Source organism: Anguilla rostrata, chromosome 13 (genome assembly GCF_018555375.3).
Source record: "Anguilla rostrata isolate EN2019 chromosome 13, ASM1855537v3, whole genome shotgun sequence".
Lineage (NCBI taxonomy): Eukaryota > Metazoa > Chordata > Actinopteri > Anguilliformes > Anguillidae > Anguilla > Anguilla rostrata.
In genome coordinates this window covers 25,282,693-25,302,611 of record NC_057945.1, presented here as the reverse complement: position 1 = coordinate 25,302,611, position 19,919 = coordinate 25,282,693, and the positions used below count along the sequence as shown (strand labels likewise).

The window sequence follows — 19,919 nt, the reverse complement described above, 5'->3', positions numbered from 1 at the left end:
ACGATAATGTAAAATGTGAACGCTATCCACAAAACGGCCATTTTCTTTTATTATGACTTTGTTGTCCCCTGGCGGTGAAGTTCGGGATAGAAATGCGGTTGAAATTATTGCGAAAACATATCTGGCTCTGCTGTCCCTAAACTCGCGAGAAAATGGCCGGCCAGGAAGACCCAGTGCAGAGGGAGATTCACCAAGACTGGGCCAATCGAGAATATATCGAAGTTATCACGAGCAGTATCAAGAAAATTGCTGATTTTCTAAATTCTTTTGGTAAGAACATTACATCCAAACGTTTGGTGAACGTCAAATGCGTTTCAATGGGAACCACGTAGCCTAGCTTGGCCTGTTCCTTTCCAACCACTCCCAGTTTGCTTAATTACTGTCTCTTTTTTAGATCAACAGGGAGGTGCAACATTGTTGATATTGTGGAAGAAGTAATAACTATGTGTAATTAATTTAAATGAACATTATATATTGGTTTCTCGTGCTTGACAGCTAGTAAACAAACATACTAATAACTAACATTAGCATAGCCATTGTTGTAGCCTATAGTCGGCAGAACTACTGACTACGCTTTGGCCAAGCTTTAATAATCGGCTAGATGCATAGCTTAATGCTTAAACATTTTAAGGCCTGAATCATCGTTCATTGCCTTATTTTCTGATGAATTACTACAGTCTAGCGCGTTTTAAAGAACGCTAGTCTATATTGCATCTCTAACAAACTGGTGAGCACCAAAGTGGTAAACTGGTTGAGTTTGCTATTAACTTGGCCTATTTAGCAAACACAAAATGATTTAACACTGATTTGCCGCAGATATGTCCTGCCGTTCACGCCTGGCGACTCTAAATGAGAAATTGACTGCGTTAGAAAGGAGAATCGAGTACATAGAGGCAAGGGTAAGTCACTTCGTATTTTTCGATGTTAAATTCCAGAATTTGAAAAATATATTGACTTTTAATTGATCTTTTTTCTTTTTCTTTGTATCAAGGTGACGAAAGGGGAGACGTTGACTTAAACCTCTGTGGATTGTTGGGCTTGATGTCACAGCTCTTCACAAAATGACCACCAGACTCCGCTTTACGTTTCCGAGTTAACCTTTTAAAAACTGATTTAAGATTTTACATTGTTATATTATGTGTTTATATGGGACCACTGGAGTCTGTCCCTATTAACTGTTTTGGTGTTTGACTGTTTTAAGACCCCAGGTCGTCTCGTGCAGAGCTGTGGCCTACACAGGTCTCATAGATGTTGCATTTCAAAGACACACAGTTCTTGATAAATTCTTAAATCACTGAAAAATATTTGTATGTATACATTGTTTGCAAAAGATTTTACTAGGCAATTGCACATTCTATCCCTTGTTGAAGGCTAATTCATGTTACTTGGCCATTAGTTTGACTGATTGCAAAATAATGCTTGACATTGCTGCCAAAAAAATTCAAAGGCTGTGTCTCCTTTCCCTGCATTCCTCTGTTCCACTGTCTGTAAAGGGAATATGTTTTGTCCCCATCTTTTTGAGCATGTGTGTACCAAAGAAGAAAATGCTTCTATGGGATCATGAATTAAAATTCTCTGTATAGGACAGGCAATATCTATTTTTCTTTTTTCCAGTGGTGTCTTATGGTGGTGTGCGTGCTGACTATTTTGTGCAATGCAAGTTTACAGGACAGAGAACGGTGTTGCAAAGTGCCAAATCCTCTCTCTTGCTGTGATGGTTTTATTTTTCTCAGAAATATTTTATGTTCCTGTATGTACAATTGTATGTAACAATTGCTTTGTTTTAAAAATTCAATAAATATAGTAAAGTATATTTAAAAAGGTATTGTGTAGTTGATTGCTTCACCATGCTTTAAAAATATCACGTGATTTATTTCTAGTGAACTTTATGTGGCTACCATTACCATAAGGCAGGGGTGTAAAACTGAATCCCAAGGGGGCTGCAGTTTTTGTGGTTTTCTTTCAATCAAGGCCTTGAGAACTAGGTGTGTGGATTCCTTTGCCAATCAATAACTTAAATGTGTACTGAGACCACCCCAAAAACCACCGGACACTGCGGCCCTCCAAGACTAGAGTTTGATACCTGTGCCATAAGGCATTAGATGTCCCATTCTCTCATGAGGTACTTCTCAAGTTTACCCTCAAATTTCAGGAACGTGGACTAAATGCTGCAAAGGAAACCACATTCAATGTAGTATGATTAAGCTTTTTCTTTGACATTATTCACCTTGAGCAAACCATAACATGATGACTTCATACCTCTGTAAATGTAGTTTATTTGCAAGGACACAAAAAAGTTTCCTTTCTCCAGGTTGAGAGGAGAGTTTGGTAAAGGAAAATAAAAAGTGAACTTAGCCAGACTTAATTTCGTTATGTATTTGTAAACATACCAATAGACAGTCCTTATGGTCATGCACAGTTGTTTTCACCCATTCCTCACAGTTAGTCCTTTGATTGTTTTTTAAATAAGTGATTTAATGGTTTATATACGTTTCATTCCACAAGCCTCAAAATTGTGAGGTCTTCTCTGCTGTCTTGCCATTTAATCACGTGATTCCATTTTTTTAAAGTAGACAAGTATACTTGATATTATTCGTTATTGGCACGTATTTAGGGTGTCTACCACGCAGAAAAAATCGCCCTTTCGAAATTGAAATGTTTCTCGAATGGACGGGTTCTTCATCGCAATGACATGCGTACATTTTACCTCCCATGATGCATTTGGCTGTCTGGGTGAAGGAAACATTGATCGTAGCTAGTGAAATGGGAAAACATTGGCACCTATAGAAAATAAGTATTTGGGTTTTTCTCGGTCCACTAAGAGGTTACTTTTGCATTTAAAACACTCAAGCGTGGTAAGTTATGCAATAGCTCTAAAAAAGTATATTGATCTTTGATATAAAGATACGTCTAGTTTTAACTTCAGATCATGAGCAGATCATCCTAGCTAGCTACCTAGCTAACGTTTCCGACATTGAAATTAGCCAGCTAGCTAAGAAACGGCTTGGTTTAGTACGTTAGAAGTAGTGTGTATTGTATTTTGTTTTTTGATGACATTCTTATTATCACTATATTAACGTCTCATGCAGCGAACGTCTCATGCAGAACTGAACGTTATATTTAATCGCGGAACCTTTGTGAATATAAGGGTACATTATTGCGGAGGCCTACTTCAACAAAAAAAAAAAAAAAAAAAACGACTAACGTTATGAGAATGATCGGTACGGGGACCAACAAACCGAACAATCATTTGATCATAATAAACGAGTCGATTATGGTTCTTGGCTCACTGAATTTCACAGCAGCACTTTCTTTGACCCATGGTCGCGTTAGCCACACAAATCTGCATGTGCTATAGGTCTGTACAAAATAGAAGATTTTCATTATTGTAGCTTTTAAAGAAATTTCAACACTTGATTTGTATGGATTATGGTAGCCATTTTGTTCTATGGGGAAAGTAACGGTGACTGCATATTACAAAATATTTTTGCTCGATATCTATCTTTCCCCATATTTTTAATGGCCAGCCATAATTGTAAACCTTTTCTGTCAATTCAGCAGGGCATACACTTTTGCACATACACTCTCTGATTTGAAACGCATGCAGCCTGCTGTAGCTTGATTTCACTGGTACATCCACCAGCTGAGTATGGCAGTTACTGCTCCAGAGGACTGTAGACCAGGGATTTGGCACAGGCTAAACCAACCAGAGGAGTTGATATTGACCAATGACTCACTTGTTGTTATGGGTAATTTCACTGGATTCTCTGCCATTTGCAAATACTCAATTTGGTCGGGACCACAGGGCTTCCTATGCACCAAACACAGCCAGAATTGGGTATGGTGCCCTTGAGCCCTACTATTTGGAGCAACTAGCCTCATATCTGTATAGCAGACCCCTGAGGTCATTTCAGGGCTTGTTGAAAAGTATAAGATGCCAGAGAAAATTTAGAGGGGAGCATCCAATTCAAGAATTTGAGAATTTTAGTTTATTTTCAGTCCAATAAATGGACCCACTGTGCTTTAGAATATATCCAAAATGATATCCCAAATGAAAAATTAAATAAGCCAACATTAGGATGAGAAAATCTAGCCTATGTCTAGGTTTTGGGCCTCTACAGTGCATGATATGTTGTTGTTCAGTGACGGTTGTACTGCCGCCCTGAGGCCAAATCAGTGAAATATTTGGTGTTTGTGGACTTACGTGTGTAGTTGAATGTCAAGATTGGAAAAATAAATGTGGCCTATCTTTTTATTATAGCTGTCCTTTAGTGGTGACTGTAAATATAGCTTTTCCCCCTGCAGTGTTTTGAAAGTTGGGAAGAAGGGCCCACTGTTGAACCATTAGACAATGGGAGCAGATAAAAGGTGAGGCTTTTCAAACTATATAGACTTGAGACTGTGTAAGTAAGACTGTTGTGTTGGTTTATTTATCATTTTACTTTTATCATACTTTCAGTTTAATCATTGCAATATTTACTTTTAAGACAAATGCTAATTTATGAGAAAAGGAGCTCTCTGTCCAGTGTTTGGTGATCTGCGGTAGAACTGTTGCTGGTAGATTAATGGTGTGCGCATGTATAGGGTCAGTCGCACTGAGCGCACTGGGAGGTATGGGCCAGACCAGAGTCGGGAGGACTCCAAGTGGCGTGAGCGTCGGGACAGGGACCCAGAGCGCGAGTATGAGCGTCGCTGGAGCGATGAGAGGCGTGGCGACCGCTACGATGAGCACCGGAGCCGCGACAGCCCTGAGGTGAGGCGCGCTGGATCGCGGGACACGACCACCATCCAGTCAAATGAAGTGTGTAAGGATGGAGAGTGCAGATCTTTGAGTCCCTTTTTCGGGAAACATTAATGTTCTGATCCGATTTCCATCGCTGGAATTCTTAGTTTCCAATCAGTATACCAGTACTGATTGAAAATAGTGTTCCTAGTAAGATCTGGAATGGCTGAACTAGTTAGTGCTATTAATATCTTCACACTATAATCACAATAGTATTGAAGATATGAGCTGAAATCAGGGGTAAGCATCCCTGGTCCTGAAGAGCCTGAGAATTTTCTGGATTTTTGTTCAATTCAAGTGAGGAAACAGAAGATGGGTCTCTAGGACTAGGGATGTCTATCCCTGGTTTAGGTCATGTTCTGTTTTTCCTGATGGAATATCATTAGCTGTAGTACCTGCATTCACCGTCTTTTCGGGATTCATGTCCTTATGGGATTTATATAAGATCTTGTCCAAAAAATTGCTTGATGTATTGCTCTGTGTCAAGGCTCACAAAGGAGGATGTGTTCAGAATTCACTGTCTGTCTCTGCAGAGAGTGGACCGGAAACGACACAACAGCGATAGGTCTGATGAATACCACTCAGATGGAGAGTACCAGGAGCAGGACTTCAGGGGAGAGCTGGGAGAGGAGAAGGAGAGCAAGACCATCATGCTGAGGGGCCTGTCGGTCCATATCACTGAGGATGATGTGAGTCCTGAGTCCTGACATGGCTGCAGAACACACACACACACACACACACATATATATATTTACAGTGTGGTGCATATTTGGACAGTGACACACTTTTTGTTGTTTTGGCTCTGTACTTCAGCACATTGGATTTGAAATGAAGCAATGAATATGATGTTAAAATGCTGACTGTCAGCTATAATTTGAGGGTGATTACATCCAAATCAGGTAATTCATGTAGGAATTAAACCTTTAAACACATATTCCCTCAATTTTTAGGAGATAAAAAATTGGACTATTGGCTGCTCTGCTGTTTCTTGGCCAGTGTGTCTTTGCATCATTAGTTCATGCACAAAAAAGCTAACAAAAGGTCTGGAGTTGATTTTAGGTGTGGAATTTACATTTGGAGACTGTTGCTGTTGTCTCAACATGAGAACCACTGTCAATGCCAGTAAAATTGGCCATCAGGTTGAATGAGGCTGAAACATTGAATAAATTGATTGGAGACACAGCCATAACATGGTGTGTCAAAACCAGCTGTGAAATACTTACACACTGCAGTGCGCGTAATATGAGTGACGCATGAAGTGTCCTCTCACACTGCCACACTGTGATTCAGATCCAGGCAGCCCTGGACCAGCTGCAGGGACCCCAGCCCGCTGACGTTCGGCTGATGAAGAACAGGACAGGTGAGAAATGGATGCTCTGAGGATCAGGCCTTGCCCAGCCACACTCCTCACGGAGCCATAGTGCTTCCTGTGAGAACATTTTGCCATAGCAATGGAATTTTCATTACTCCTCTCACCAGTGTTTGATCTAGGCTGTGCCATTGGCCCGCTAAAAATCCTAAGTGACCCCCCAGAAATCGATGTATGGGGCCAATTGACCTCCTCCCAGTTTGAACGGGGGCAAATAAAATGAAGTGTAATGGCGTTTGCAATGCAAGTCATTTAATTTTAGAGCTTATCACATCAGTAGTACGTCTCAAAATATTGCAAGTTAGTCAATAATGGCTAATGTTATCTATTTCGCTGACATTAGTCAATAATGGCAAAGTTATCTATTTAACTGATGTTATGGATTAATTTTAATATTTAATAAGGTTGAGTTATTTCTTGTATTAATGTAACTTTGCTAATTGGTGCAATGTGCTGGCTAGCTACCTAGCTACTACAGCTTCACTTAAGCAGTACTCTTAGTATTGCCTTGTTAGCTAAGTAGGTAGTTAGCCATTAGATGTGAGTCAGTTTAGCTAATGTTATATCTGTAATATTAGCAAGCTAGCTTATTAATTGGCTAAACTACCTAGCTGGTAGATTTGCTATCGTAGTAAATTTGTTGCAGCAAACTTTCAAAAAAGTAAATAAATAAAAAAACGTAGGTTCGGTAACTTCATTCTTACATTTACCCAATCTTGCAATGATTAAAGTTAGTCAAAGTCTGTAAATGTATTTCACTAACATTGCATTCAGGTTAGCCTAGGACACTGCTATAATTCTCCAAGCAATAAAGGGCACTTGTTTGTTCAACTGCCGGACTGGTATTCTGTATGCCAATGTTAAGTTAGCGGGGTCTGTTTTTTAAAGGATCATTTTCAGATTTTTAAAACAAATTCCACTATACTGATCGATATTGATAATGATTTTGTTTTGTAAATATATACCTTACCTATACCTTAAGATATTGTGTTTTTACCATACAAGTGGGTTCAAATTCCTGGATGTTTCTTTTTATTTTTATTGACCCCCTGATGTTTGACAATGACCCCCTAAAAATAGTAGGGGGCCAAATTGGCCCCCTATAATTGAATCCTGGATCAAACACTGTCTCACCCATTTCTTCTTTTTTTGTTTTATTTTTGGGAAAGCCCATTTTTTCTCTTTGATTCATAAAGTAATGAAAAGATGACCAGGTAAGAGGTCAGGTAAATATGACTAGGTAGTATTTGTAAATTCCTTGTCGGGTAGCAGTCATATGTACGGTACAGTCACATGTTTATTTTTTTATTTGTTTGTTTTGTTTGTGGACCGCCGTTATGGAGTGCCACTCTGGCATCTTTATTTTAAGAGATTTCTTGCTATGGCAAAGTTTGGTACAATTGCCTCCTCTGCCCTTCCCAAAAACACCTGCTGTTTCACTTTATGGGTTTCTGAAGCAGTTTGAGTTTTATTGTTATGCCAAAGGACTTTGACTAACACGACTCCCGTCTATATTTGAATGCTGTCTCTAGGTATAAGCCGAGGGTTCGCCTTCGTGGAGTTTTATCACTTGCAAGATGCTACCCGATGGATGGAGACCAATCAGGTTGCCTCACAATCGCCAAGTCTAGATTTTTATCCTGGAGATCAGAACAGTAAATCAAACAGAGATGCGATAGGAAGGAGAGGATGGATGACGCCAGTTTGGCTGTAAATCATAACATGATGGACTGCTTGCTGGGAGCTGCCAAGATGGTCCTGTATTGAAACTCAACCACATTTCTGTTTTTATTGGGGGAGGGTGTTACTCTTTGAAAGAGAGAGGGTGTGGAAGGCCTACCCTGGTATTTACATAATCCTGTCAAAATAGTTTGTACAGCTGTATATAGAAATGTTAGAATCTCATAAGATATACAGAGATTGGGGGGTAGGGGGTAATGTCAAAGGACCATAATGGTAAAATCCCTGCACAGTTCATCAGGTTTCTGAATGATAACATTGGACTCTCTGAATCTTTGGCCAAATTATAAATGTATGCATTATATATTAGTAAAGAAAAACTGGATTTGAGCACTTCTGGGGTGCAACAGGAGGCAGTCACCCAATGTGTCACTTCTGGGGGCAGCAGTGTAATGTAGTGGTTAGGGAACTGGGTTTGTAACCCAAATGCAGGATCGATTTCCAGGTACGGCACTGCCCTTGTACCCTTGAGCAAGGTACTTAGTGTTATGTGTGTTACTAGTGTTCTTTTATTTTGATCTGGGGACCTAAAAGAACAGAAGAAAGAACTGTAGGGGTATGGGGCCCGAAGAGGGACATTTTTATTTTCAGGGACTGGGACGTTCTGTTTTGGGATCGTCTAATGTGCACGTGTATGAAGACTGTTCCCTTGGCTGCAACAGCACACTCTGCTCCAGCTCTGAGTCTTGGCCCATTTTGGCCCCTTTGCTCCGAAGATGAGAATGGGCCAAGACCAAGCTGGCAGCACTCGGGTCCGATACACATGGATAAAATTGCCCTTAGTGCGTGCACACACAGGCACCTTCACACAAACAAGCACACACACACACACACACACTGGCATACACACTACTCGCTTCTCTCTCTCTCTTTCTCTTTCTGATAAAGATCAGCTGACGTCTACCCCCTCTGGGGAGTTTTGGAGCGTACACTCCCCCATCTCTGCTCGTGGTCACTTGTTCTTGGGGTGTTATAGAATCAGCACAATCGCCCCACCCCGTGTGACAGCGTTCTGTCTGTCTGTCTGCAGAAACTGCTGGTGATCCAGGGGAAGAGCGTGGGCGTGCACTACAGCAATCCGCGCCACAAGTTTGAAGACTGGCTGTGCAACACTGTAAGTGAGCCCTGTTCCTCCCTACCCCCCCGACCTTCCGCTGCGGTGACCCCATGCCTCATTTTCTGTGGTTTATGAAATCCTGGTAGAACCCGCTGTCTTACTTTGGCTCACTAGCGTTGGCTCCGTTAGCAGCTCGTGCCTAGCCATGTTTTTCTCTTAATGGGCTGTTGGACTGTCACCGTCTGGAGTGAGTGCAGCGACAGCAGCTTCCTTAGTTGGCTTGTGACCAAGACAGCAAGCTCAGGTTGCTGTTCTCAGTGCCCTGCTTTGTTTAGAATAAAAATGATGTGACCGGTTGCTTGCAGTGCGGCCTGTACAATTTCCGGAGGAGGCTGAAGTGCTTCAGGTGTGGAGCAGCCAAAGTCGGTAAGTAGACTGTACCCAAGATGCCACTGCACCCCCTGTGCGGATGCCCCAGCCAATCAGACTGCACGCATTGCATACACAGTGGGCAATGACTGGTGGTTGGCCTAACACTTTCCAACCTGTCAGAGCTCATACCTGAGGGTGCCTTATATTGGTGTTACTTACTTAGCCATTCCCCTCTGTAGTCATCCCGCATAATTATTCAAATGTGACAGGAGGGGTGGGGCAAGGGGTGGCACCTTTACCTCAAGGATGTTGGTCACATGTTTGTGCAGAGTTGGCCTCAGTAACCGGCATCCACGCTAGGTACTCCCACCTCCTCCTGGCAAAATCCGGTTGGCTCTGGACTCTGGCCAGCTCTCAGAGTTTTGGAACTGATGTTAATGATGCTTCCTGCTTCCTGTTTTTTGCATTTCTAACAGAAGGCGAGCCCAGCAGCTCCAGTGGAGTGACTCCAGAGCCGCAGCAGAGTGGGGAGGACTATGGCGATAGTAAGGACTCTCCCATTGTCGTAAAACTGACAGAGTTTTTACAGGTCACCGTTTCAGTCTGTGGATGGGGCCACATGGCCTGGTGTCGAATCCGTGCTGTGCCAGAGTTGAATGTGGAAGGTACTCCTTCAGGGTGGCACCTAAAGCCGCGTTTCCACCAAAATTACCCTGAACTTTCAGTCCCAGGAACTACTTTACCAGGAACTAAAAGGTTCCTTCAGCCAATGGTTGTCTGCGTTTCCACCGGGGTCTAAAGTACCGCGAAGATTAGGCAAATTAGCCCACTGACGTTGTCGTCGGTCCATCTGTCATATGATTTCTTCTGTAACCCCATACTACCACCGAAGTAGCCTACATTATTTTCTAATAACCGGGACAGCACGGAGGGGTTTATTCCACTTATATACAACGGGTTACCAACAATGACTATATATGGTTACTTTTGTATTTATTGATTTTCATATATCCTCTCAAACACATTCATTAACAGCAGAAAACATGCACACGTTGTAAACAATTTGCTGTTTTATTACTTTCTCGTCGTCAATTCCATATAGGCACATCGCAAAATGACAAGAATAGAACGAAAACTCGGACTTGCGTGAAAATTAGTAGTGGTACAGCCACCGTTTGCTTTCCTTCGAAGTTACTGCTAGCCGAGCAGCGAAGTGTGCCCTCCAGATGCGAACCATGCACCATAAATGAGTCCATAGTCTTCCTGGTCTTTTCGTGGAATTGAAAAATGGCAGTAAAATTGAGTAAAATTACGGCAGTCTGAAAAAGCTAAAGCAAAGATTACTAGAATTAACCTGTTATTTTACCCGGATAAAAAGTGCGGAAGGTGATTTCCAGTTTGCTTGTACTGTATCACCAATGTTAATTATGCAGAACTACCGCATACCTCACATAACTGTATCAAACGTTTTGAGTCAATTACAACGGGCTAACAAAGAAAATCCGGAAGAAAATATTCAGCAACCGAATTAATCCGTTTGAATGTTTTGGTAGCCTACGTAATATGCTGCCCCAGCACGAATACTTAGCATTTTATAAAACGAATACTAAAGCAAGAAAAGAACAGAAGAGCACACGTTATAATTCCAAGACGTTGACAGGCTATAACCAAAGTAGGCTACTGCGCCGCATAACATACAAGTTTGATTTGAAGTTATTATGAAAATAAATTGCCGCTGCATATTTTCAAACATGGCGGGTAATGGCGGAACATAAATACAACACAAATGCTACGAGTACTCGACCAATCAGAAATGTTCAGCGCTGCAAGCTCCACCCAAAAGGTTCCTGTACTTTCGGAAAGTACTACCCCCCCGAGCAGGAACGTTTTGGGGGGTAAAACAAAGCCCACAGAACTAAATTTAGACCCTAGTTCCTGCGGTGGAAACGCACTGAGTTCCTCAAAAGGTTCCTAGTTCCGGGGTATAGTTCCTGCGGTGGAAACGCGGCTTAATTGGATGTAGCATTGCCCAGGCAGGGGGGGTTTCTGGTCAGTGTTTACTGTTTACCTGCACAAGCTACACAGGAAGTTTCCTCCTCTGACTCGGTGTCTAACTGGTGGACTGTGGAATGAAAACAAGCAAAGGGTGTTTTGGGGGAGAACGTGTACCTGCCTTTGCTATTCCGAATTGACAAAAGAGGTTGCAGCGATGAGCACAGACAATTGGGCATCCTAGAAAAAGGTAGAAATTTTAACATTACATTACAGGCATTTGGCAGACACTCTTATCCAGAGTGACATACAACAAAGTGTATAACCAAAACCTGGAACAAGAGGGAAGTACAGTTCCAAGACCACGTAGTTTAACTTGGACCCTGTAGGTTAATCTGATTAACACAACAAAAACAGCAACAAAGCAGTCTATGCAAATAAAACAAGCAATAGTTTTAAAAGTGTCCATGAGAGGTAAAGCATTTCTGAATACAATGGCAGCATAAATGCGTACAGACACTATGTCCTACTACAGTAGGTAACCATACCTGTGGAAAGCCGGTCCTGAAATGAAAGGCGACGTGTGATCTAACAATGCAGTGCCTGAAGTACAGGCTGATGATGTTTCTCTCCCTGACAGCCATCATCCTGAGGAACATCGCGCCGTACACCACCGTGGAGGCCATTATGGCTGCACTGGCACCGTACGCCAACCTGGCAGCGCGCAACATCCGCCTCATCAAGCACAAACAGACCGGGCAGAACAGGGGCTTCGCCTTCGTGCAGCTTCCGTCCCCGCTGGTACGTGTGTGCCATCACTGACATGCTTATGCCAGGTACAGGCATGAATATGCCTCCTTAGATCATCTGGTTAAACCAGTGGAAATAGGACATGGAAAGTTGTAGACTTTGAGACAATCATGTAGAAGCACATAGTTAAGTGGTGTGCTGCTGTAATGTCGAGCAGTAGAAATCCTCCTCTTTACAACAGACTGCATCTTCTCATCTTTCCTCCAAGTTAGTTTCCCATTTTCTCCTACAAATCAATGGAGATTGGATAAAGCGCTTAAATATAACTTGAGTGATTTCCTTTCTTGTGTTGTGTAACTGCTGATGAAGCATGTGGGTGCACTGGCTTTTATTCTGTGTGTAGGAGGCCTCCCAGCTTCTCACTATCCTCCAAGGGCTGCAGCCACCACTGAAGCTGGACGGAAAGACCATCGGCGTGGACTACGCCAAGAGCGGCAGGAAGTGAGTCATCCGCATCCCGCATTACCTTAGCCCCCATCACACAACGGCGGGTCGGGCTGATTTATTTGGATTATTTTTAAAAAGGAAGCGGTGTAGCGTAGCGGTCCGGGCCCAGAATGCACTGTGCTAACAAGCCTTGCCTCGTCCTCAGGGACGTGCTCCTGCCGGACGGGAGTCGCATCAGTGCCTTCTCAGTGGCCAGCACCGCCATCGCTGCTGCCCAGTGGTCCTCCAGCCAGGTACCAGGCCTTCTCAGACGCCTAAGCATCTTCAGCAGTTCAGTTTTAACTGTTCTTAATGCCAAATTTACAATAATGCCAAACATGCACTTCTGGTCAGTCTCAGAAAATTGGCACAGCTCTTCGTGACCTGAGTTTCCTAACAGCTGTGCATCTTTCCTCAGCCTCAGCAGGGTGTGGGCGGGGCTTCAGAGTTTGCCTACCTGCAGGAGGGCTATACGCAGTATGCACAGGTGAGCATGGGAAGCACCAGGACATTTGGTCCTTAAGTATCCCGCCTGCGTCTGCATTAATACTAACTGTTCTGGTACAAACTGACCGTGATAGGTTGCACTTTTGTAATATTGCTGTTTGCATGTAACGGAAGTATAGAGCACCCGCTGAATTGATTTACTTCTTGTGCAGTGTTGAATGTATTATCATTTAGGGGAGGACTCTTATAAGCCGCTTAGGGTTTCTTTCCTCTCTCGCACACTTGTCTTGTATTTGATGTATGATGTTGGTATGTCTTTTATTTTGTTATTGTGCAATTAAAGTAAATCAAATCAGTAGAGGACCCGTCGATCTCAATATCAAGCAGAGATCAGTCAGAGACCATAGGATGTATATCTTGCCACACAGTAACAAATCACTAATGTTTTTCATTGTAAAAACTCCTGGGATGTGAAAGTATGCTCGTGTTTTCCGTCTGGCCAGGAGTACCAGTCCTACTATCAGCAGCCAGGCGCAGTGGACCCGGCTCTGGGAGCTGGCATACTGGGAGGTAAGAATCCCGTCACACCCCAGGGCTGTATCTGAGAAACGGCACGTGGGGATGTGTGGCGGCTGGTGTGTACACAAACGTTTGTCCGCTGTGTTTCAGCTGCTCCTGGGATGAAGACGCTCCCGGTCGCCACGGCAGTTGTTGTGTCTCAGAGCGCTCAGGTCTACCAGCCGCACATAATCGGCCAGCCTGCCACACTGGTAGGTCTGACATCATCAGCCTGCGACTGTTCTGTGCTCCGCTCTGCTTCATCAGCTCGGCCATGACACAAGCACTAAACACAGTGGCTTATTCCATGCAGTTTTTGTCTGTTACGTTATATCATTCAGTGATGAAATGGGGCAGTGCTATGGATACGGGTCTCTTCAGTTAACCGGGTATTCATCATGACTGTGTGCACGCCTTTACAGTCACAACCAGCCGCCCCAGCTGCTGAAGTGGTAGAACCGCAAGCCACAGCCACAACCGCAACTGTGACCGCAGCTGTAACCGCCGCAGACGCCACCACAACGCCCGCTTCTGAGAGCACCACACACGGTAACCGCAGAAGAGAGCCTTTGGCAATTTGTCTGAGGCAATCTCTGAAAATGATAACATGTCGTGTTGAAAGTTGTTTTCTTGGTCGTTGATGTGATATTTCCTGTGTCCTAACCCAGCTGCTCCTGACACTTCCACCTACCAGTACGACGAGTCGTCCGGGTATTACTATGACTCACAGTCAGGGCTCTACTATGATCCAAACTCTCAGGTACCAGATTTCACAGTTACTACCTCCTGCACCAGTCACTATGGTCATCTTCTACTCTTCTGTCATCTTTACTTCTTTACTCTAGAACAGGAAAGCTTGGTCCTGGATTGCCACAGATGTTTCTGGTTTTTGCTCCATCCAAATCCCCATCTACCCAGTTGGATTCATTACAGATTTAAACGCAGTCGACCATGTGCTGGAAATAATTGGTTTTTGACCATTCAGACTGAATCTTTGGGCTCAGATGCTTAAGATAAAAATGGCAGTCAAGCCTGGTTGGAACAAAAAACAGGATTACTTTGGCACTCCTGGAGCAGACTGCATACCTCTGTTCTAAGAGGTTCTAGATGGTAGCATAGTTATATGCTGTATTAGTTAATGAATATTCATGAGGTAATGAAGTGATTGGCCTGTAGAATCAGTGCCTCTCTGTCTTCCTCTGCAGTACTTCTACAACTCACAGACTCAGCAGTACCTGTACTGGGATGGGGAGAAGCAGGCGTACGTGCCCGCTACCAACGCCAACCCGGCCCAGACGTCCAGCAGCCCCGCTGCCACGGGCCCCAAGGAGCCCAAGGAGAAGAAGGAGAAGCCCAAGAGCAAGACCGCCCAGCAGGTAGCTCATAGCATCCTCTAGGTTTCAGGGCAGGAATTCCCCGCTTTCTGGAAAGGCCAACCTGTTTTACTTGGCAGTTCGCTCTTGTGTTGCCGTGTGTGTCTGTGCCAGCGCTGACTGGCATGGCAGCGCGTGATTGTCCGCAGCGTCTCCCAAGGAGAGCAGAAATTCCAGAAAAAGTAAAAGGGAACTGTGGGTAAAAACACCAAGTGCTTTCCCTGGGTTTTTGTGGAGTTGTTCTTAGATGTTTTATTCGTCCCATAAAAGCCATGTCTTCCCTTCCTGTGTCCTGCAGATCGCCAAAGACATGGAGCGCTGGGCGAAGAGCCTGAACAAGCAGAAGGAGAGCTTCAAGACCAGCTTCCAGACCCTGAGCCAGTTCAGAGACGAGGAGAGGAGGGAGTCGGCCGCCGCGGACGCAGGGTTCACGCTCTTCGAAAAAAAGGTACAGACTGCCAATCAACAGAACCTGATAGGTGTTGGAGGACACATTAGGGGGTAACTATGGAGAGGTCATTTAATGATGGCTTTCCGGTGGGAAAAATTCAAGTATAGTTGAAAGAACTATGTTCCCCCTTCATTACATACATTATGTTACTCGGGCCTGCTAAAGTAATCTAATTGAAATAAGTTATGCAGCACCAGCGTTTCCTCTTCAGTTAATAGAGATTGAAAGCAGATTGAAGTGACTTACGTAATAATGAATGAAAATCCAGGCTGGCCATTGGTACAGTAATACAATAAGCCCTTGTGTAAGGCTGTTCTTGTGACCACCCCAGTACATTATGTAACACTGTGATGTGTTACATTAAGCGCTCTGCAGAGGAAGTTTATGTTCTGCGGTTTGATGTTGCAGCAGGGCGGTGGGCTGGAGAAGCAGCAGCTGATGACGGAGCTCGTGAGGAGCAGGGAGGAGGAGACCTTGGTGAAGGATCAGGGCGGGCTGGTGGCGGCGTACAGCGGGGACAGTGACCCAGAGGAGGCGGAGTCAGAGAAGAGCGAGGAGGGCGGGGACAAGCTGACGGACTGGAAGAAGATGGCCTGCCTCCTGTGCAGACGGCAGTTCCCCAACAAGGAGGCTCTGCTGCGCCACCAGCAGCTCTCCGAGCTGCACAAGGTACCGTGCATGTATGCCGGGTCTGAGCTGCACATGGTACTGCCCGGGTTTGCATGTGCACCTGACACCACATCATCTTTTTTTAACTTATTTTTTTGTTTTGGAATAGAAAGCATGACTTAAACTAGTGTTATTTCTCTTCAGCAAAACTTGGAAGTCCAAAGAAGATCCAAAATGTCAGAATCGGAGCTGGAGGAATTGGAAAGAAAGGAGACTGAGGTGATAAACTGTCTGCACGGGTGTTTCATTTTATATCACCAAGAGTAAAGCACGTTAGCTGGGTATAGTATGTTTACTGTAAAAAGACTGAATTGGTCCCTCTCTTTCTCCTCAGATGAAGTACAGAGACCGGGCAGCTGAGAGAAGGGAGAAATACGGCATTCCGGAACCTCCCGTGCCGAAGAAAAAGAAATTCGTTGAGCCGCCCAAACCTGTGTAAGTGCTCACCCTTGTACATGAGAGAGATGGCTTTAATGCTCCCACAACCGCTACCCCCTAAATCTGAACACCCCCCTGGTTTTCCCACATGGCAGCAATTATGAGCAACCCACCAAGGATGGGCTGAACAGCGACAACATCGGGAACAAGATGCTGCAGGCCATGGGCTGGCAGGAGGGCAAGGGCCTGGGCCGCAACCAGCAGGGCATCACAGCCCCCATCGAGGTGAGCGAGGAGCAGCCCAGCTGCTCTCCCCAGAGCAGACACATCTGTGCCCCGCCCCGGGGGCCTTTTCCAGCCAGCCGGGCTTAGCCTGAGCATTTCGTTCCAATTAGCCGAGCCGTCTGCGCTGCCACTGACTCCAGTCTGCTCTCTCCGTCTCCCACAGGCCTCGCTAAGGACGAAGGGGGCGGGCCTGGGAACCAAAGGCAGCTCTTACGAGCTGTCGGCCACCGACACCTATAAGGACATTGTGCGCAAGGCCTTGTTTGCACGCTTCACCGAGCTCGAGTGAACAGCGCGCCTGTCTCAAACCCTTCCATCCCCCCACCCCGCCCCGTCTGTCCACCCCCCCACCCAGGACCTTGCTCATGAGATACAGAGACTGCCCCGCTCGCACCCAGCGCCTGAGCGCCTCTGGACCAGGCCACCTCAGTACAAGCAGAGCCTTCTGGTTGCCGACAGTGATTGTCCACTCATCCGTTAATCGCATCCTATCTCTAGTCCCGCCCACAGAAATGTGACCTGAGCCAAGTTTCAGAAGGTCAGATGCAGAGGGAGGTGCACAGCATTTGAGCAAAGTGGCTCAGAAAGTGGCAAAACTGTACACTGTTATAATTATTATTTATTTCTGAATTATATATTTGCAGAGTGCAAACTGAAAACATGGAAATAATCTCAGAACCTTGCGTGCCCATCTGTGGCTTTGTAATATCAGAGTAACTAATAGGTGAAATACACAGGCTGTTGTACTTGTTACAGGTTTAACTAAAACAATATTTTATCTAAGTTAATGTTTGTATATATTTTCCATGTTTAAAAGTATTTCTCAAATTCAGTCAGTAGCTATTTCTGTTCACTTGTACAGTTTGTATGAATCAATCGTTTCATTTTGTACAGATCAAATAAATGACAATATTTGATCCCTCTTGGCTGTCTGAAAGAAATAAATGCTTGCCGTTGAACATAAATCTTTCGGTTTTTTGGGTAGTGCATTTAGGCCTACTGTGTATAAATGTCACTAATATACTTTGTACAATCATTTTGGAGTTTCACAGTGTGCAACCAGTTCTGATGACTTAGTCTGTTAGAATATCCCAACATATGCATACATCCATAAGAAAGTTTTCACCTCTTATTTGGTTATTTCTCATTTTGCTGTGATGCAAAGTCAAATTGGATTACCAATTAAAATATATAAAAATAAAAAATCCTTTGAAGAAATTTTTCATTTATGTGGATGTCTTTGGAATTATATTTTTAAAACGACTTTTTTAATCAGAATGTGCAACATGAACATTCTTTCACATCCAGTTACACTGTTTTTCTGTACTTCAGAATTATCTGTGGGGTGTGAATTATTTCTGTGTTCACATGTTTGTTTGTGTACATGTGTGTCCAGCATGCTTCACTTCAAAGGTGGACTACTGCTCATTTATTTAAACATGGGGATACGTTTACTTCTTTCTCACAGCATGAAAAGGGTTACTGTTTCTTTTTCCACTGGCTCCATTCTGGGTGGACTTGGAGGATGATTTCAATTTTGAGTCTGAATCAGGGTGTATTCTGAAAGGGCAGGGAATTGGTCTGCCCCTCCTCTGCAGCGACTCTTCTTTCTGGGGGTAGGATGGGTTGGAGTCAAGCAGGACTACTACTTGGTCTTTTTCATCTCAGCCTGCAGAGTGAAGGTGTGCTGGACACCCCATACTCACTGGACCAGGTAAAATGATCTTTCACCCCTCAACGTCTGTTTGGGGCTGCTCGATTCCTGTTGAACCTTCTCTTACCGGTGAGAGAGCCTACATTACCTAGATCAGCTGTTCTCAAACTTGATCCTGGCGGGCCATGGGGTCTGCTAGTGTTTGTTGTACTTATCAGTTTAAGTAATGTATTACATTGTTAACTTGCTGTATCTTTTTTTTTTTTCTTAATTATTTTGTGGAGGTGGGGGTGGGGGTGGGGGGGTTGAATTAGTTGCTGATTTTAAGGTAACAACAAAAACTAGTAGACCCTGCATCTCTCTAGGATCAGGGATGAGAACTTCTGCTCTGGAATCAGCCTGAAGACTCAGCGGTACTATAACTTAAGGGAGTCCCTCACACTCTCTGGTGGGGGGTTTTGGGGGATTGTTCTTTGTTCTTTTTTCATTGGCCATTCTTTTCAGCCGAGCTGTCAAGGTTTCTGATTCAGGCACTGTAGTGCATAGATATCACATTCTGTGCACAGCTGTTTGAGAACAGAGAAAAGGGAAATTGTTCAGAAAAAAGAGCAATCGGACAGCAATATGGCTGCCAGGGATAAACAGTGTCTCCCATTGTTTGCAGAAGCACTCTGTCAGAGGAAACAAAGCATTGTGACTGGGATTGAATGATTTAACACCTCTGAGTGACTAATCCAAGTGAACAAAATGTTTGAAAATAAAATAAAAATGTGATGCCTCAACATTAACTTTGCTGCATACAGAATACCGTATATACAGTTGGCTGTGCATAAATTTTGTTTACATGGCTGGATGGTATGTTGAATTCTAGCATGGTTGGTTTAGTTTAACAAATTTATCTCATTAGGTGGTATAGAAATAACCAGATCTGCATGTGTCTTTGGGAATGTGAAGTGCCCTAAAAGGCTGGTCTATCACGAGTACTGCATTATCGCATCCTGGTCATGAGTATTGCATTAAATGTACATGATAAAACAGTGTAGATACTAAATGTCCTTCCAGATCGATGCTGTAAGCTAGATGTGTCCAATCAGCTATGCATTTTCCAAAATACACTATCGAAATATTTCTTAAAAATAAGGTAGAAGTGTGAGTGTGCCAAGTCTATATCATTCTTTGACACGTTGTACACTGCATGGCCAAAAGTATGTGGACACCTGACATCCAACATCTCATCCAAAATTATAGTCATTAATATGGAGTTGGTCCACTCTTTGCTGCTATAACAACCTCCACTCTTCTGAGATTACTTTATACTAGATGTTGGAGCATTGCTGCAGGGATTTGCTTCCATTCAGCCAGAATAGCATTGGTGAGGTCGAGCACTGATTGGGCAATTTAGGCTGGCTCGCAGTTGGCTTTCCAATTGATCCCAAGGGTGTTGAATGGGGTTGAGATCAGGGCTCTGTGCAGGCCAGTCAGGTTCTTCTGCACCAATCTTGACAAAACCATCTCTATATGGACCTCACTGTGTCCCCCAGGGCATTGTCATGCT

At 43.9% G+C, this 19,919-nt stretch overlaps 2 protein-coding genes across 3 annotated transcripts; both read left to right on the top strand.

Moving 5' to 3' along the window:
- The first annotated feature begins 84 nt into the window (after positions 1 to 84).
- On the top strand, positions 85 to 1,821 carry brk1 (BRICK1 subunit of SCAR/WAVE actin nucleating complex). Its single transcript, XM_064304167.1, has 3 exons — positions 85 to 270; positions 817 to 899; positions 992 to 1,821. The coding sequence occupies exons 1-3, from the start codon at positions 153 to 155 to the stop codon at positions 1,016 to 1,018; spliced, it is 228 nt and encodes a 75-aa protein (XP_064160237.1). The 5' UTR covers positions 85 to 152; the 3' UTR covers positions 1,019 to 1,821.
- An 871-nt stretch (positions 1,822 to 2,692) lies between these two features.
- Positions 2,693 to 17,675, top strand: LOC135237395 (RNA-binding protein 5-like). 2 transcript variants are annotated; one of them, XM_064304528.1, is made up of 24 exons: positions 2,693 to 2,855; positions 4,291 to 4,368; positions 4,585 to 4,753; positions 5,317 to 5,472; positions 6,074 to 6,143; positions 7,685 to 7,758; positions 8,923 to 9,006; positions 9,315 to 9,375; positions 9,798 to 9,866; positions 11,954 to 12,114; positions 12,467 to 12,564; positions 12,716 to 12,803; positions 12,968 to 13,036; positions 13,500 to 13,566; positions 13,666 to 13,766; positions 13,977 to 14,103; positions 14,223 to 14,314; positions 14,760 to 14,930; positions 15,226 to 15,375; positions 15,787 to 16,047; positions 16,192 to 16,266; positions 16,382 to 16,482; positions 16,581 to 16,710; positions 16,874 to 17,675. In XM_064304528.1, exons 2-24 carry the CDS (start codon positions 4,352 to 4,354, stop codon positions 16,997 to 16,999), a joined length of 2,517 nt encoding a protein of 838 aa, XP_064160598.1. In that variant the 5' UTR covers positions 2,693 to 2,855; positions 4,291 to 4,351; the 3' UTR covers positions 17,000 to 17,675. The 2 variants fall into 2 exon arrangements, with proteins under 2 accessions (XP_064160598.1, XP_064160597.1); XM_064304527.1 differs by having other exon boundaries at positions 2,694 to 2,855; positions 4,306 to 4,368.
- The last annotated feature ends 2,244 nt before the right edge of the window (positions 17,676 to 19,919 follow it).

Excerpts from the sequence above, each read along its gene's own strand:
- brk1 (XM_064304167.1), top strand. The coding sequence starts at position 153 with ATGGCCGGCCAGGAAGACCCAGTGCAGAGGGAGATTCACCAAGACTGG. Across the intron at positions 271-816 it reads TGATTTTCTAAATTCTTTTG|ATATGTCCTGCCGTTCACGC; the intron begins GTAAGAACATTA and ends GATTTGCCGCAG. Across the intron at positions 900-991 it reads TCGAGTACATAGAGGCAAGG|GTGACGAAAGGGGAGACGTT; the intron begins GTAAGTCACTTC and ends CTTTGTATCAAG.
- LOC135237395 (XM_064304528.1), top strand. Across the intron at positions 14,315-14,759 it reads ACTATGATCCAAACTCTCAG|TACTTCTACAACTCACAGAC; the intron begins GTACCAGATTTC and ends CTTCCTCTGCAG. Across the intron at positions 15,376-15,786 it reads TCACGCTCTTCGAAAAAAAG|CAGGGCGGTGGGCTGGAGAA; the intron begins GTACAGACTGCC and ends TTGATGTTGCAG.